Source organism: Pinus tabuliformis, chromosome 1_2 (genome assembly GCF_031772625.1).
Source record: "Pinus tabuliformis cultivar Carrire ecotype Pingquan chromosome 1_2, CPIR1, whole genome shotgun sequence".
Taxonomy (NCBI): Eukaryota; Viridiplantae; Streptophyta; class Pinopsida; order Pinales; family Pinaceae; genus Pinus; species Pinus tabuliformis.
The window spans coordinates 563,698,705-563,717,800 of record NC_142298.1 but is presented as its reverse complement, the minus strand read 5'-3'; the positions used below and the strand labels follow the sequence as shown (position 1 = coordinate 563,717,800).

Genomic DNA, 19,096 nt, shown 5'->3' with positions numbered 1-19,096 from the left:
TAGTTAGAGGCATTATCTGTGATGACTTGAACACCATTAGCCACCCCCACCTCCTCAGCAACCTCATCCAATAGTTGAAACAACAATTGTCCATCTTTTACCTTATCAGATGCATCAACTGATTTTAGAAACATGGTTCCCTGTGGGTAGAAGATAAGAAAGTTTATGATGGTACGGTTCCTTGGATCAGTCCATCCATTGGACATGATGGTACATCTTGTTCTTGCCCATGAGTCCTTGAAATCTTTCAAATACTCATTAATGGAGGCAATTTCTTTCTGCAAACGATACCCCTTATCTCATGCGTATTAGGGCCTTTGAAGCCTTTTCCAGCAGCATGTATGGCATCAAACATAGGCTCATAATATGGTGAACGAGAAGCATTGAAGGGGATATCAACGTCATACCACCATCTACATATGTAATCACAAGCAGTCTCCCTCAATTCTTTCTTCCAATGGTCATCTAAAGTGGGCTGTAAAGTTCTACTAGCTTGAGGACCATGTGCATTTGATGGAGAGGAGGGTGTGACAGTGAATAACTTTTGATATTCATATCACCCTTTTTTTCATTTTACCATTACCCTTTTCTTGAATAGACTCCAAAGAGGAAGGAACATATCGGAAGGGGTTAGATGCATCAGTACAAGGGATAGAGGAAGAACCCTCAAAATCAAAATGGGGGTTGGTAGCCAACATTTTTTGTATGCTCCTCCCAATTTCAGCCTCTAATTCTTTTTGCCTAGCCTTTTCTTCTTTAAACTTCTCAAAGTTGGCTAACAAATCCTTCCTAATCTCCCCAATTTCTGGTGATTCACATGGAGTAATTTGGCCTCTAATCCCTGCCAAGTGTTGTTTCAGCCTATTAATGCCCCCAGGACCTTCCTTAATTTTTCTATGGCAAAATTTGCAATGCATTTGACTATCAACCATTTCAACATATGCCCAAGCAACATCTTTCACTCTAGGTGCCATTTTTTCACTTGGAAATCAAAGGAAAAAATCTGAAAATGAAAACAAAAAAAATAGCATTGCTTCAATGTTCATTTCTTTCACAAAAAACACTCTTTTCAATTTCCAGATTTGCACAAAAAAATAAATAAGCAAAAACAGATTTTTACAAGTGAAAAAAAATACCTCTAGGCACAAACTGCCTCCTCAAGGTTGCTCCAACAAACCAACTCCTCAATGCTGCTCCAATGGCTGCCCAAGAAGCTCCTCACTCCTGCTACAATGCTTGCCCAAGACTCCTCACTGCTGCTCCAAAAACAAACTCCACAACTCCTCACAAACTCTCACTCAAATGCAATGAGATGGTTGTGAGGAAATGAGAGGGGTTGGGTGGGTTTTATAGGGTTTAGGAGAGGGGAATGGACCCTAAAGAACCTAAAGGCAGATTAGAAATGGGTTTGGGTCCCTAAAAAACAAATTACAAAAAAAAAACTGCTTTGTTCTGCCTTTTTCAGGCCGCTATCACCAAGCTGGCGAAGTTGTTAGACAACTCAGTCGGCTTGGTAATAACCCGGCCGACCGTTCCGGTTTGAAGGCCGAGTCGACCCGGTGGGGGTATGACTCGGACCAACTCGGCCGAGTCAGTTTCGAACCGACTGTTTCTCAAACAGAGGTGTAGATAAGAATTAAAGGCAATTTAATAGTATGCATTGAAGACAGTCAATTGAAAGAGCAACATGGAAGCTAGTTTCAAAAAGGAAGTTTCTATTAGAAGGTTTCTCTCACTTAAAATAAAAGAGGTTACTCCTATTATGTATAAGGAGTCTCATGATCATAGAAGATCTTGCAATCAGGAATCAAATCAAATTCAAAATGGACATATGGATATCATCTTCAGAGGAAGTTGGAAACAAGACAATTTACATGTTGGTTAGATACATTACTTCTAGATAGTTGGGCAAAAAGTCGAAAGATACTATGTTTGGTCATTACTACTTATTCAATAAATCTCTTGGAAGGATATGATTGCGGTAAGTAAGTACAGTTTAAAGGTTCTCCCAGTGAGAGGAAAATGGATAAAGTAAAGACAATTTCCTCAGCTAGAAGACATACTCCAAAACTTCGAGGAAGTCATATGTTTAAAAGGAATCTTGAGAAAGAAGGATTCATGAACCACAAGTAATGATACTGACTTCAAAGGGAGTAGGAAGCAGAAGTAAGTGAAGGATCTTATAACTTGGAATTTGTGGTAACATCAATTATTTTGGCAATACTAATAAGAAGAGATACTATGGATGATTGAGATATGGTATGGATTCCTAGAAGGATACCTAGCAAATTCCTGAGCACTATACAAGAAGAAGATGTAGCAGTTGGTACAATCAATTATGAAGCAAAATGAACTACTTGATGACATGATAGATTCAATTCTAATATTGATCAAGGCTACGTGTAGATTGACAGAAAACCAGGAAGGTTGAAAAATTTATGATTCGTGACATGATGCAAGATGAGGTCGTGAAGCAACAATATGTCTCCATTGATGAAGCAGATAGTTGATGCATTGATGATTTTTTTTTCTATGAAAAAGGATGGTTATTTTGACAAGTTCCTGGCTTGTGGTTATTTCTCCTTGTTTAAGGGAGAGTGAGGAACTCCTCCCTGGTTGAGAGGGAGTGAGAGTGGACACCATATTCTCCATATCTCATGCACTGTAGCTAGGACTAACAACCGTAAGCCTAGTAAAGGCACTATTATGGAGAATGGTAGATTGGATAAGCATTAGGGACGTACATTCTTGAGTCATGTATTGTGATTGACTAGGATTAACATCCTAAGTTGGATACATGGACTTGGTAAAGAATGGTTCGGAGGATGTACTTTTCCTTAGATTAGGAAATGGTCTTGTGAGCAATGTCACATGTTTTGGGTTCGAGTTCGGGTTCGACAATTATTAAGTTTGGTTTGAGTTCGAATATTTTGATGAGGTTCGCCATTAGATTCGTCTATATATATACAAATATATTAATTTATAATGAATTATAGGATAAAATAGTAAGAAATCAACATCAATAAACATAAAAAATGCTATCACAAACTTGGAAACTGCAAGGATAAATTACAAGATTGAGTTGTGACATGAAGTTATGAGTTTTGATCTATGGACTTAGTCAATGGCTATGAGGTTCGCCGAACCTCAATTTTTTTTAAGGTTTGCCAAAATTCAAACCTCTAAGGATAAAGTTCGATGAACCTTGTGACATAGCCTGTGAGGTAATACCTTAGGAACACCCGGGTGGCGGTGATGTCCAAATTTATGCCTCCTAGCATTGTGCTCTGATCAAGTGGAGAGATAGAGCTTGTTAGTCAAGGCCTTGCTATTTTGACAATGTTGGCTATGATGATGTAAATGATCATTGATGCTAATCAATCCAAATCTTTTCTTATACGAATATTTCAACTTGAGAGTATCCTGTTGTGTCATTATGAATACCTCCCTAGTTAAGAAGGAGCATTGAAAAATGTAACTAGTGTCGGTTTTCATAATGTAATAAAATGTAATTTTTATCATTGACATATTTATTATATGCATTATTATATTATTATTCTTTTATTTTTTGGTCAAAGCATGTTCTTCATGCTTATAGAGTCAAAAGATTCAAGGATAATTTTTTGAGTCAAAATAAATGTATTTGAGGTCAAGTCCCATTTGGACTTTTTGAAAGAAAAGAAAAAGAAATTTGTATTTTGAGTCAAATAGTCAAAACAAGACCAAGTCAGTCCTCCTTGGACAAGTTGGCCTGTGTGGCAGCCGTTCGACCCTCCTGGACAGCTACAAATACAAGTCAACTCAACTTCATTCATCACTCAACTCATCACATTGATTTCTGTGCAAGAAGAAGAAAAATCAGCCAAAATCAAAGGAGAGAGAAGGAAGTCAAAGGAGAGAAAAATTGTGTTTTCTGCCTAATTCTGTTCACATGTGTGAAATTTCTACGGTTTTATGAGGCTACTACAGGACTGAATTTCAACCTCCACTGCAGGTTTGAAAGTTTCTGTTATTTGACCAGATTTCAGAAGGGTTTGACTAGCGTTGATTTTGACTTTTTGGAGGTGACTTGGAGGAGGGCTGACTTGGGTTCTTTGTGACAGTCTTGGTCTTGGTCTTGGTCTTGGGTCTTGAATATCTCATTTTGATCTGATTCTATAAGAGAATGATTGTTTGGGTTTTCCCCCTTGTGGGGTTTTGCCTTGGCTTGGAGCCTAACTTCTTGTGTTCTTTGTCTTCTTGTCATCTTCATGTTTTGCACATTTGTATAATTACTTGATGAAGACAATAATATAAGTAATAAGAAGCCAACAAACATTCACAAGTAATTATCAAGTAAATAGAAATCAATAATTTTCTTCTAGTACTTGGTTTCTCAACAATTTTTATGGATTTTCATGGTGAAGGTTTATGGATGTAAATGATTTCTTGAATAAGTGCTTTCTATAAATCTTGTTGGATTTTTTTATGAATGATTATTAAGTGTAATTGTACTTTTCTAGTGGAAAGGTGCATTCTCTTGGTTTTTCTTGGATAAATCCATTCTTTAAAACCCAAGGAAGATTTCTAGTGGGGAGTCTTCCCTTGAATTTCTTCGATTTTGTAAGATACTAGATGGGTCTTATAGAGTCTGTAGTGGACAGCCCTAGATATCATCCTTGATTCACTTACCTTCTCCCTAAGGAGTCCCTAGTTGACCCCATATGTTACAAAGAATAAGTAGGCACTAGTCTTCTTCTGATAAGTCAGTCATAAAATCGGGAGTTAACTTTTATTTTATTGTTTTATGGTTAATTTAATGTTTGTAACAGCTTTTCATGATTTTTTCCATAGTTATGCTAGATGTCTAGGGTAATTGTGCATTTAATTGGCTTAGAATTGATTTTATCATCATATTTTACATTTCTTATTTATTTGACAGCTCTTCTAGGGCTAGATATCTTGTTTCCTGGGGCTGTTATATGCATTTTAATTTTCAGTTTTAGCTAGTCAATTAAACCCAAGTTTAATTGATTATTTACTCCCAGTTTCATTTTCTAATCACTTGCATAAGGCTTATTTTATTGCTGCTGTTATTACTTGTTCTATTGCTGCAATACATCATCTTTTATGCGAGTTTTACAACAGCCAATAGCATTTTCTTCTTTTGAGTGTTTGAGATCTTCTTTTGATAATTGTTAACTTGCGAAGCCTTCTAAATTGATCTATATCATCGTCCATTTAGATCTGGAAGTTGCATCAATTAAACACTTTGCCCTTAACTTGAATATCACATCTTGTTGGTGGTAATTTGAGCAGCTAGATAGGTGTCCTTAGACTTGGTTTTTCTCATCTTTGGAACCCTAGAGGCTACTAAGGAAGCTTCCCTTTTGTGGGATCCATCCTTCATTAAAAGAGGGAAGTTGTTGCCTAAGTGACAATGGTAACGTTTCCATGTTACACTAGTCTTAACACCATGTGAAGACTTTTCACTGAAGTGCTGGATTTTGTGATAACATAGCCAAAATAAGAAGAAAAATGGGTTTATAATGTTATAGATATTCAATTCAAATACAATTCCCAAATGTTAAGAGCAGGTTTATGTATATACCTAACTTGAATATAGCCAAGAGCTAGGAAACATGATGCACCCTCTAGGCATGCATGTTTATATCTCACGTGTCAGGCATGTGACACACTAGGAAATGTGTTAGATTGAGACATGTTTGACAATGATAAATGTTAAGTGCATGTCCAACATGTGCCCTAGTTGTGTCTAATTTGTTGCACACCAATGCTTTGTTGGAGGGTTTTTAGAGTTTTCCCTTAATGAGGTCAAGGAGGGCTTGCTATAATTTCCCATCGATGTTGGGAGAGTTAGAGGTTATGATTGTTATTTTTTGAGGTTACTTTAAAAGTATTTTCACCATGCTAAGAGAATGCCATGTCTCCTAGCCCCATGGTGATGCTTCGTGGACATTGGACACATGGATGGCTTAGTTCAAGATGCTTAACCTTGGTTAGAGTGTTCGTATGATGCCCTTGCTTAGTAGTTTAAGACCATAGTTAGCTTGTTGACTAACCCATTAGGTGCACACAATAGGGGAGTTGGTTGCTCAACTAGGAGAGGTACCTACCTAGGAGGAGGAGCGCTAGTTACTTGGGGAGGGCACTTAACCTTTTGAGTTTCAAACCATGTGATATGAGGTACGTGGTGTATGGATGAGTCCTTGGTTGGTCTTGTGATGGATGTGCACATGTGGAAGTGGCTTGCTCTTGATTTGTTAGAACTTAATTGGATGCTTATGTGTTTCTGCTCTCGAGTGTTGGAGATCATTTGATAGTATGTTACTTGGTTGGAGGATGCCTTGCATTGGAGGAGTGTTGACATTCTAGATTTGGGCATTAAGCCCTAAATGGCATTGGGTTGCTTGGATGCTTACATGGAGGCTTGGAGTTGACTTGGCGATGCTTAGGTTGTGACAGTGGTTATCTAGGTGGAGTGGACTTAAAGGAGCACATGGCTTAGGAGGAGCGATGGAGTCCATGTGGGCTTTTAGTGGAGCATGGACACATCTTGTGTAGCAACATCACTTTGGCGCCTTGTTTATGCATGACATCACCTCGAGGCTTGACATGTGTACCGTTGGAGTATAGTGCTTCACATGTGTCAGCTTGCATGTTTGTAGTAGGTTGCTTGTAAGGGTTTAGGCTAACTCGTGCATTTTGGCCTCCCTTACCTCATATATATAAAGGAGAGTCCTTTCTTTCACCCACTTCTTGTTGTTCATCTTTTGTTTAAAGATGGAACACTATGGTTTCATGAGGAAATCCCAGGAAGGATGTAGTGAGAAGAGTTTTGATATCTCCCTCTTGGGGTTTTTTTCTTTGTACATTATCTATCTTATATTGGAGGCACTAGGGCTTTTGGGAGCATTGGGAGCATCTTGATACTAGGTTTCATCCCTTAGAGACGAGACAAAGATTAGGGTTTTGTGTGTAAACCCTTCGTGGTACTTGTTGAAGAGGAGAGAGGAAACGTCTTGATTGGAGCCAAGGAGTCTTGTTAGTGTGATACTAGTTTGCAGAAGAATTTTGGTGGAGTTAGTGTTTTTCATGGTTTCCCTAGCTAGGTTATTGGAGAGCTAGAGGATATATCGGGCTTGGGATGGGGCTATAATATGTATGTGTACCTAGTCTTTAGATATATATGAAGTTTCCAACTGTCCAAAATTGTGTCAATTGCAGATTTGATTTTTAGCCTTCATTATCTTCTTGGTTTGGTAATTTCTAGCACTAGTTTGTCATGTTGACTTGACATAAGTGAAGGTTGAAATTGTTAAACTAATTTAACATTAAAATTTTGAGGATAACATGACAGATTTACTGTTGTAAATTTTCATTAATTGTAGTGATTCTAGATTTGATTTTATGCTTGGAAAGTGTGCCCCAAGGGTTGAAGGTCATTGTCATACATTTCGTATCCTTGCTCTTGAATTTCCTAGTGAATTGCGGTTGAAGTGAATTGAAATATTGTCCATTATTTGCTGCTATAATTTATATTTTAGATCGGCCCTATGGTTGAATATTGACAGGGTTTGAATTTGGGAAACCTTTGCTATGAGGTGAAATTTCAAAATTGCATCAAAGTCAAAATTCCAAGATTTCTACAATGATGTGCTCAGAGATAGGGGGTTTAAGAAGCCCTATGCTTGGTGGGGAACCCATGGGGCAATATGCACTATTCTACTGCAGTTAGCCATGAGGCTCCTCTCTCAAGTTACTTCCTCATTTTGTTTTTAAAGGAATTGGAGCACATATGGGAATTTACATACCTAGCAAGATTGTGTAGTCCAAAGCAAAGACAATGATAAATGTGCACTCCAACGTTTGTTTTATTCATAGGATGAGGGATGATTTGTTGGAGGGAAAGACAAATATGTTTGATGTATTTCCCAATGATATGGGTTTGGAAAATGTTGTTAAGTTGGCATTGGCCAAGTTGGATCTTAATGAACTAGTGTTATAGCCAATCACTTTTGGTGATGGTGATTCTCTTGAGGGGTCAACTTCCACACCAATAAATGTAGGCCTTAGATTCGACATAGAGGAAGAGGTGAAGGAGGATGGAGAAGAGAGCAATGGTAGTGGTGGTGATATTGCTGATTTTGACTTGGAGTATGACTAATGAGTTATGAGTTTCTTCCATCTACGGTTCTAGTATCTACCTTCTTATCTCTCCAACATAGAGTATTAGTGATTGAGGATCCATGTGATACATTTTGATTTTGAAGACATGTAATGACTCAATTAGAAAACTGTAGTTTTTGGTTTTAATTTATAAATCTCTAATTTTTTTTTGTGTATTGAATATTCCAGTGTGTGTTTGATCATCATTGATGTAGTAACTAGTTGTGTTATTATTTTGAAGATGTTCTAAAAAAATTTTCGATCTTTATGTCAATATTTAATTTTTATATTTTAAATTTGATTTGATTTATGTTTAATAATTTATACATATCTATATTTTGTCATTTATATATAAAAAGTGTCTTTTCTATTGCATTTTGGGGGTTAACATGTCTTGTTGAATATTTGTATCCACATCCTCTATATCTTATGTTCCATTGTCATGTGACTTAGGTTGAGAGTGGGTTTATGGATGCCTAGCTTGAAGATAGCTCACTCATACATCTAAGAGTAGGTTTACAGATACTTAGCTTGAATATAGGTTGGCCTTGATCAATATACATAAGTGATTGGGTTTATGGATACCCAGTAAATATGAATTTGATCACAATAAAAAATTAAGATTGCACAAATGAAGTTATAGTATTGTGGTCAATATCCCTCCTTAATCCGAATGAGAGACTTTGGAGAGAAGACATACATCAGAAGATACATCCCTCCAAAAGCCCCAATAGGTTCCAAAGGTTTTTATTGTGGTCAATCAGTCAAGAAGAGTGATGAGGATTGTACAATTGGACAACCAAAGAAATACATTGATATGAAGTTGTCAAACAATTACTCAAATGTCACCATGTTCAATCATTAGTCCAACCACAAGAAACATGGAATATCTCGGTTTTGACAACTAGGATGTATTGGACCAGATTATGCATGAATTGTAGACACAAATTTAAAATGACACGAGTAAAGCCATCTAAGCTTAAATGAATGACACCCTTGTAAATGATGTAAATATGCTAGTATGCATTCCTAGTGTAGAGCTCAAGACCAAGGCCCGACTAGGAAATATATAAGCATGTATTATGCAAATATATTTCTTTGGATCATGTGGTAGGTTTTCCCCAATGAACCCCAACTATGTGCATATTAATGCTAGAATCTCTCTCTCCCTAAAACAATCATTGAATTCATGTACGAGGCTGGTGGGGAAGTTTTTGCATGTGCATGGGTTGAGTGCAATCATCATGGCAAGTATAATAGTTCTACGTTTCTCTTGCTAGAAGTAATGTCAACCTTGATTTCCCCCAATTGTCTCGTTGCTATTCACTCTAGCATTCATTCCATCACTCTCACATTCATACTTTAGAATGCTTATGCTTGGTTTTCTATTGCTAACCATTAACTAGTTTGGAAATTGATCAAATCAGCACTATGAAGTGGAAATCACATATTTGGGACAAAATACAGATGGTCGTAGGTGAGCATAAAGGCTATGGAGTTAGGAATCCATTAGCCACTGTGCATGTGCTGCTTTGTCGGTGTTTGAGAGCCAAGTATTAATCTTGTAAGCAAATATTAGATTGTAGATGGTAGATTGGGCTCTTGTTGTCTACATTGAAGCACATTGCAAGGGAAGAGTATCCTTGAGGGACATTGAGCAGAGAAGGGAAGTTGTTCCTTGTGTTTAGTATAGTGTGGGGTAGTGGAAAAATTTTCCTTGGCTGTTTGATGGCTAGATGAGATGCCGATGATGCTTTGTAGTGGGCAGATTTGCTGAGCATGAGAGCATATGGGTTTGGTTGAGAGAGATAAAACCCTATAGTTTGGTTCCTTTAATCTGGTGGCCTTACTAGAGGTGGCATTTGCATTGCATACCTATGGTTGGATGAAAATTGCTCTTACATGGCCAATTTCTTAGACCAAATTTTGATTAAAAGGTAAATGTTCTATCATCGTCTATGAATATGCAAAATTGTTGTGTGTGTGCATGTGTTTGTGTGTGAATGATTCATTAGAGATATAGGGCACTAGGTTGCGATGTAATTTGCTAATCTATGTTGGTATATTCCATCATAGTCTTTCAATTTGCACAGTGCATGCATTCTGTTTAGTTATGGTTCTCCTTGGGAGGTTTACCATGTTGGTATTATGGGAAATTTCCTATGAGGGCTGGAACTTAAAATCCTTTGGTTGTTTTTGTACCTTGTACTTTTTATCCACATAAAGTCAACTTAAAAATAAAGTGACTTTAATATTAGAAAGTACATAGTACATAGTACCTCATAAAGTGACTTATAACATGACTTTAATATAACACATAAAGTCACTTGCTAAAAAGGCGTTATAAAGTGTTTTCCTAGGCAAAAAGGCAAATGCATTAGGAAACACCTCTTTAGTATCTTTTCTTCAACAACAAACCCTCAGGGTGGGTTACGTTCAAAGATTGCCTTCTAAGTTGAGCACTTCATGGTGATGAGGGGTGGACTCATTGTTTGTTCCCTTTACATGCTTTGCCATTGGATGCATGCCCTTCAGATTCCCTTGGGAAAGTTTAGAATTAAATCTCATTGATTAAGGATTGAGATGGACCAACAGATAGACCATTTAAATAGGATCTGCCAGCTATGTTATCTTTGAGTTTTCAAGGAGCACTTCATATTTTGTGCCCCATTTATTATGAGATTCATGGGATATTTCATTGCCCGTTCAGGGGATATCTTGACCCTATCTAGTTTTTTCTAGTTTTCAGACTAGATATGCCTAATGCTTTTACATATAGGAGGTCCTTAGACTTCTTACCTACACTCTCTAGCTACCTTCTAGACTGGATCATGTTCAATGGATTGCCTCGTCCTTTATGATGCTCCCATTAGCTAGGGGCACTAAGGGACAGGTTGATGACAACATTGCTTGTAGCTCTAGATTAGTGCCTACTAAATGGACCATCCCCCCTCCCCAAAGACTCAGAGATGTCGTCAGATTGGATTCCTTACTAGTGGGCAGATCATATCACCTAGACATTAGCAACGAGTTATAGTGGTGAGGTAGCAGTGCAGGAAAGGGTCCAGACCTTCCCCTAGCTTTTCTTCAGGGCATCATCGTATCTTGAGTTTTCTTCATTTGGCCTCAGATGTTAGGAGTGGTAGACCTAGTGGATCATGATCCAGTCCCTAGATCCTTTCCCTCTACACATCTCCCTATCATGGTGGCTGACTGCACTTGGATCCGAGGGTTTTCTCATGTTTTCACATAGACTTCATCTTTTTACTTTACTTCTTGTTCTTTCTAAAGGAGATTTCTTAGTACTCCTGCTTTGTATTGAAATCATTGTACTTAGCAGTCCCACTGGCCTATGTTGTTGTCATCTGTTGCACATTGATATAATTATTTTATCTTATCTTATATTGTAGATGATATTGATAGTTTGCCGCAGCACATAGATATCTGCAGAGGGCCAAGTAGAGATTGATTGAGCATGACTGGTGGCTTTAGCCTTGTTCCATGCCTTCTTTTGTTATATTTAGTTATGACAGTTTTGACACTTACTATTTAATGATGATGGCTGAAAGCCTGAAACATTATTATGCATCTTTCTATTTTCCTTTGATTTGGACATTGGTGGTTTTATAACGAGAAATACAATGATTCTCATTTTTGAGTAACAGTTTCCAAATTGTCTAATTGCCCTTTGGATCATGGATGATATTCTTTATTTTAATATTTTGTTATTTAGGTATTTTAAAATATTTAATATTTGAGTTGGGGTCCCTGATGACCCCTGAATTCATGGGGCATCTGTGTACACATCCATGAGGCATGTCCTTGATCCTCGGTTGATCATTGTTGTCAATTTTCCAATCCAGTGGTTTCTAAGTTGCGAGGGACGATAACAATTTTATGACTCAATGGAATGGGTATTGATTATCGGTCAAACATTTATGCAAAATATGCTTTGTGTATATTAATCTCTGCACACAATTATGATATGATAAGTTTGTGAGATACATTAGAGATTTCCTTTAACCAGTCCAACTGAATGACCAAAAAATTGTCTTCGGAAAGTAAACCATTTCTGATTTTTGAAAGGAATGGATGCTGAAGGGAACAATATTTTCTGTGGATAAAATGACAAACAATTGTGTAAATTGATATATCTTCACTCTGAAACAAGAGACATGTGAAGTCGTGATGGGTACTGTTTGTAACTTGTAAGTCAAACATTTATGTGTATTAATTTCAGTACACAATCATGATATGATTAGTTTGTGAGATACATTATAGATTTCCTTTAACCATTCCAACTGAATGACAAACAAATTGTCTTTGGAAAATAAACCATTTCCGATTTTTGAAAGGAAACGATAGTGTGAATTGATATATCTTCTTTCTGAAACAAAAGATACGTGAAGTCGTGATGGGAACTGTTTGGATAAAAGAGGAGATGTATAAAAGTCAATGTATTTGCTCAAGGATTGTCCTTTTATCCCTTGATAACACAAGGGATATTAAAATTACTGGAAACTAATTGCTCAAAAGTTTTTTTATTTTTTTCATTTTCTCCAATTATTCCAACAGAATTAAAATCCATTCCTTTAAATGCATTCTAGTATTGGCACTTTACGCATATTGATGGGTTCATGGTGTATGCCCCATCTTTGGCAGGCTTTAACTATTAATTAGTGCTACTGTTCCTAATTCTTATCCATTGCGGTACATAAATAACTTATATGGAGTAGCTCTGTCCTTGACACGTAAATTATTCATATAGAGTAGCTCTGCCCTTGGCATGACATGAATTTTGTTAATACTAGTATAGATGCCTGTAATGGTGCATAAATGCATATAGTAGTACTGATATATAGCTGGCAAAAATTCCTTTCTTTTTCCTTTTCTTTTTGATACATAAAATTTGCAAGTTGAATACATTGATTTATAGCTGCCTTCATGTGATGCAATTGAGTGTGCAGGTTGTGCAGAGACCAGCATCTGTACCAGATGAAAGGCATTCAGATCAAATACCACTGACGGGTAGGAAAAGGCCTGTAAGAGAACGCCTAGGCAGCAGTGTAGACAATACATCAAGTTATGATCACCAGAACAATCTGAAACGGTTAGAGCTACACTAATTTTGTGTTGGAGTATCTAGCTGTTGTGGCATATTTTCTGCTGACGTTCTGTATCTTGTATATTATATAAGAGATTATAATGTAACGTTTGAGGTTGAAATTTAGAATGATAGCATGTATTTAGAGTTCAAGTTTTATAGTCTTAAATGTTGGTCACGTTGATTTTCCTCCAGTGGTTCCAAAATTGAAATGCTTACGGTGTTGCATCTATTAGCAAAGATCCATGGGTTTAGATAATTTCACTGCTACTATATGATGAATAACATAGTCCTCATTCTAGAACACAGTATATACAGCCCATTTTTAGATTCAAGGATCCGTTTATTGTAGTGGAAAATTTCTTGTCTTCTCTCCATTAACATGGGGATCTCTTCCTCCGGAGCCTGAATTTTGAAAAGGCACCAACATGTATTTTTTGTCATCTTATATGTAGTTCTAAGAGAACTTGGGACTCTTGAGTCTCCTCTGAGCATCCCTTGCAACCACTGAAATTCAGCATGAGCGTCAAGCAATCTACACAATAAGTTGTGACCAAATTGTACAGGACATTATGATACCACCAGCATAGATACATCTTATGTATGGATCTAACATGAGCTGAGAGGGATCGAATTTTAGCATTGAGCCATTTTATCAGCGCACATTAACTTGTTTTTTATTATTAATATATTTTAAAGTATACGTCAATATTAATTCATATTAAAATATTTTATTCATAATTCACATTGAATATTTTATTTTATACAACATTAAAATATATTCTCTTAACATTTTTTATATGAAGTTGATATCACATGTTAAAATATGTTTGAAAAGCATAAGGTTTAAACATCTTACTCACATATTTTATTTTACTTCTAATTACTTTACATGAAATTATATTAGGTCATATGGACAACTAATTAAATATGCAGAGCGCATATATACATATATATATATATATATATATATTTTTAATTTTTTTATAGCAGACATTGTTTTTCTATTTAGAGAATATTTTATTTTTATTTTAAGAGAGGCAGATGTACTTACACATCATCTTCACACTGGGCTATCGAATGAGCCTCTCGGCTCAATCAACATAGTTACACTCACAAATAAGCAATTGTAAAACTATGGGTGGCCAGTAGCTCTCAAAGTACTTGAAGATAGGAAATAGATTCTTAGAATATAGTAGCTCTAAGACTTTGTGAGGGACCATTGACTCCAGATGAACCAGACTATCTGTTAAGCTGTGGTAAATATAACGTTAACATAGGATATGCCTTTCATAAGTAAGCCCAAAGAAAAAGATGCCCATTGCCAACACACCTGGATGTTCATGTGATGCAAGGAACCCTCAACTACAGTCCGTTCCTGTGCATACCATCTCCTAGGAAGACACTTCACTGCCAGACCTGACCACAGAGTTGACTGCAGAGTTTGGCCAAGTTTGACCACTGATTTTGTGACTGTTTTGGGCTGAATTTGACCACTTCATAAGGCCGAGTTTGACTGCCTTTGACTGAGCTCCAAAGAGGACTGTTTGCTGCTGATTTGACCAGCTTTGACTTTCTGGTTAGGGCTGTTGACTACTGCAGAAAATCTCAGGTTTGATAGGGTTGTTTTGACTGTGATTTGGCAAGTCAATTTTGACTTTTGTACTCTCTCTCTGTGCTGAACATTTGATATAATAATAAGAAGAATTGATCAAAGGGTTTTTTTCATCTTGGGGTTTTTCCCTGGCATCCGCCAAAGTTGGTGTCCTTTTATTTTGGCTTGTCTTCTACATTTTATTATTTATGTTCTATCTACAGTTACTGTCAATGTGGTTGCTATTGGAAACTAATTTGGCAATTGTCATTGGGCTGCTTAAAGGACATTGAAGTAATTGTGCTAAGCGTAGAACATACCATTGCTAACTAAAATTAACATGTTCTTATCATCAAACAACTACTAAAAACATGAAGATCAATAGTACATAAGAACACACGATTTAGGGTGCAAGCTAGGGTCAAAACCTCTCCTCTTGAGAGGAAAACCCACAAATCTCTTTTCTTATAGATTCTTCAAATGATGAATTCCGATACCTCTAGACCAAGACCAATACCCTTCCAAGACCAACCCAAACCTTCTTGAAAATGTGCTTCTTCTATCCAAGTCAAACCCAGTGAAATCTCTTCCAGCTGCACAATTTCGACCTGCAGCTACAGAATTTTGGCCTTCACTGCATGTCTGAATTGTTCAACCCTTGCAGCAATCGCTGCTTCCACACGTGTGAGGGAAATTAGTGCTTCCAAGGCTTCCTTGCTCCTTTGCTTGGGTTGCTTCTCTTTCTAGGGCTAGAAGGTGACCTAAAAGTCCTTTCTTCGACCTTCTTTTTGCAACTTGATAACTTCGTCTTTGTATTTGCAAAATCGTAGCCTTATCTTCGCACGTGAGAGAGAGAGAATTAACCCACAATCTTCGTCTTTTTATCCTTCTTTGCTCGCCTTTCTTCTGCCTATTCTTCGCTTGGATGATGAGGAGTGAGTGAGTGTCCATAGGAGGTCAAGTTCTCTCTTATATATAGGCTTCCAAGGAGGACGACATACCCTAATGTGGCCAACTTATTAGCTAGCAGACCAACTTGGTCTTAGAGGGGTATTTTGACACTTTAAATACCAAAATAATTCTTTTGACATGTTACAATATGCCCAATGGGGTCTTCTTCATATGAAAATGAATCTATTGACTTCTCATCTCTATGGAAAACCCTAGAAGCACTCAATGGGTGCTTGACCTCGAAATAAAATGACCTTGAGCATGAAACCCATGCTACAAAAATAAAAATAATATTTTTTCTTTTCTTTTTACAATATACAAGAATCAAGTGTACATTTCAGAGCACAATGCTGGCGAGACAATGATTGATAGACATCATCATCATTGTCTCTCAAGGCACATACCCCACCCGTGTTTTTACAAGGTATGTCCTTTTAGGACAATTCCTCTCTTGGAATACCACATCCTCAAGGAATTTCCTCTTTGACTACTCTTTCCTATTGGATGCCCTATCTCATCTTCAAAGAGTATCGGAAACCAAATGCTTACCCAATCCTCCATTCTTTTCCACAAAGTGAAGACAAGAACGATGTGTCTATCTCTCCCTCTCAACTTGGGAGGAGATATCAACCAATCCAAGCTTGTCTCTCAAATACACAAGTTTCTTATTAGGAAGAGATTTTGTCAAAATGTCAGCTACTTGCTCATTGGTGGAGATATTCTGTAGCTGCAACACTCCATCTTGCACCAACTTTCGTATGTAATGATATTTTTTATTTATGTTCTTTGTCTCTCCATGGAACACTGGGTCTTTAGACAACCTTATGCAACTGGTGTTATCACAATGCATAACTATAGGGTCCATCAGTCCTTAAAATAGGTCAGGCAATAACTTCCTCAACTAGACAACTTCTCTACTAACTTCACATGCTGCAATGTATTCAACTTCAACACTACTCAAAGAAATTGACTCTTACTTTCTACTCATCCATGATATCATAGAGGATCCCAAACTAAAACATCCTCCAGTAGTGCTTTTTCCATCTGTCTCATTGCCTCCCCAATCAGAGCTTGTATATCCAATCAATTGGACATCATTCTTTCTATCATACTTCAAGCAGTAATGGATTGTTCCTCGCAGGTATCTCAATATATGCTTGGATGCTATCCAATGGTCATATTTAGGCTCTATCTAGAACTGACTGAGAATATTCATAGTAAAACAAATGTATGGTCGAGTGTTCACAAGATACATCAGAGAGCCAACCAATTGTCTATACCTTGTAGGATTCATAAGGATTGAATCAAAACTTCCTAGCCTCTTTAAATTTGTGATCATGGGGGTTGTCATAGGTTTTCAATCCATCATGCCAAACATCTGCAACATCTTAATCACATATTTTCCTTGACCTATATATATCTCACGAGGTTCTTGCCAAACTACCAACCCCAAGTAATAGTGCATGAGCCGTAGATCCTTCATATTGAATTTTGCTGCAAATTGGTTCTTGCACTCTTGAATACGACCTTACACACCTGTTATGAGAAGATCATCCACATATAGAAGAATGATTACGGGTTCATCCTTCACTACTTTGATATAGAGATTCAGATCAACAAAACTCTTTGAGAAGCCCAATCTTTGCAGAGATGTGTCCATCCTTGCATACCAAGCCCTTAGAGCTTGCTTAAGGCCATAAAGTGCCTTCTTCAACCTGTAGACGTGAGTCTCTCTATTGTTCGCTTCAAATCCCAACTATTGTTCTATATAGACTTCTTCATCAATATTACCATTCAGGAATGCTATCTTGACATCCATTTGATGGATGTTCCATCCCATCGACGTTGCCGAAAAGACCAATGATCATATAGTTGTGTATCTAGCTGTAGGTGCAAATGTCTCTTCATAATTGATGCCTTGTTGTTGGAAGAAACCCCTAGCCACAAACCTTGCTTTATATTTATCAATACTTCCATCTGCTGCATGTTTAATCTAGTAGAGCCACTTGGAAGTCACCACAGATTTGTCTTTCGGCTTAGGAACGATTTCCCAAACTCCATTCTTCATTATTGATTGATATTCTTCATTTATGGCATCTTTCCATTCTTGATGATTGACAACTTCTTCAAAGGTGGACGATTCTACTTCAATCAACTTTTGCATATAGGCTGCATACCCTAATTATCATTTAGGCTTCTTACTTTCCCTAAATGTACCCTTAGCTGCTGCATGTCCTTTTGCATCTTGGAGAGTAGACTTCAACCAATTAGGTCTCTTTTTATTTTCAAGAATGATGACTTGTTGCATAGGTTCACGGGCACCTTCTTCTTCATGATTGGAATCCTCTTCCTCCCTAGAACATTTTTCAAATATCAGTAGTTCTTCATCATCAAAATCAATCAGGAGATATTTAGATTTCTTATATGCAACACTTTCTTCAAAGATCACATCTCGGCCTACCTCAATTCAGTTCCCTTCCTTTATGTAGATACTATATGCCTTTGAAGTGTTACTATAGCCTATAAATATGCCTTTCATGCTTGTAGGATCCAACTTCTTTCATTTATCTTTTGGAATGTGAATGTAGACAGGACAACCAAATATTCAGAGATGGTTTACACATGGTTTCTTCCCAGTGAATGCTTTTTCAAGAGTCATGTTGACAAATGATCTATGAGGACTTCGATTTTGAATGTAGACAACTGTTTTGGATGCTTTACCCCTCATAAATTGAGGTAAGTCTTGATTGTGTAACATAACTCTAATTCTTTTTTCAATTGAGCGATTCTTTCGTTCTGCTACTCCATTTTGCTTTGGATTATATGGAACTATCAACTCCCTCTTAATTCTAGCCTCTTTATAGAAAGCTGTGATCTCCTTTCATGTGTATTCTCCTCCATTGTCAGATCTTAAGATTTTTCTCCTTCTTTTTGTAAGATTTTCTACTTTCGCTTTGAATTCTTGAAATTTTTTGAATACTTCATCTTTGGGCTTTAGCAAATAGATCTAAGTTTTCCTAGAGCAGTTATCAATGAAAGTTACATAGTATAGATGATCTCCAAGAGACTTTGTAGACACATGACCACAGAGATAAGAGTGAATGAGATCCAAGATTTCTTTTGATCTTGAAGCATTGCTTCCAAATGGTTTCTTAACATTTTTACCTAATGCACATCCTTTGCAAACTCCTTCTTGATCTTCCTTAAGTTTAGGGATGCCATTCACCATTGTGTTTAGGGTTGGTAAGATGTTGTAGTGAATGTGTCCAAACCTTCTA

The 19,096-nt window shown here is 37.0% G+C and overlaps 1 protein-coding gene across 1 annotated transcript in view; it reads left to right on the top strand.

Annotated features, from left to right (window-relative positions):
• LOC149206853 (uncharacterized) overlaps positions 1–19,096 on the top strand; it is a 157,527-nt gene that overhangs the window by 29,843 nt on the left and 108,588 nt on the right. Inside the window, exon 3 of the mRNA XM_089395604.1 lies at positions 13,137–13,279. Within this exon, the coding sequence (XP_089251730.1) occupies positions 13,137–13,279 (143 nt within the window). The remainder of the gene's footprint in view (positions 1–13,136; positions 13,280–19,096) is intronic.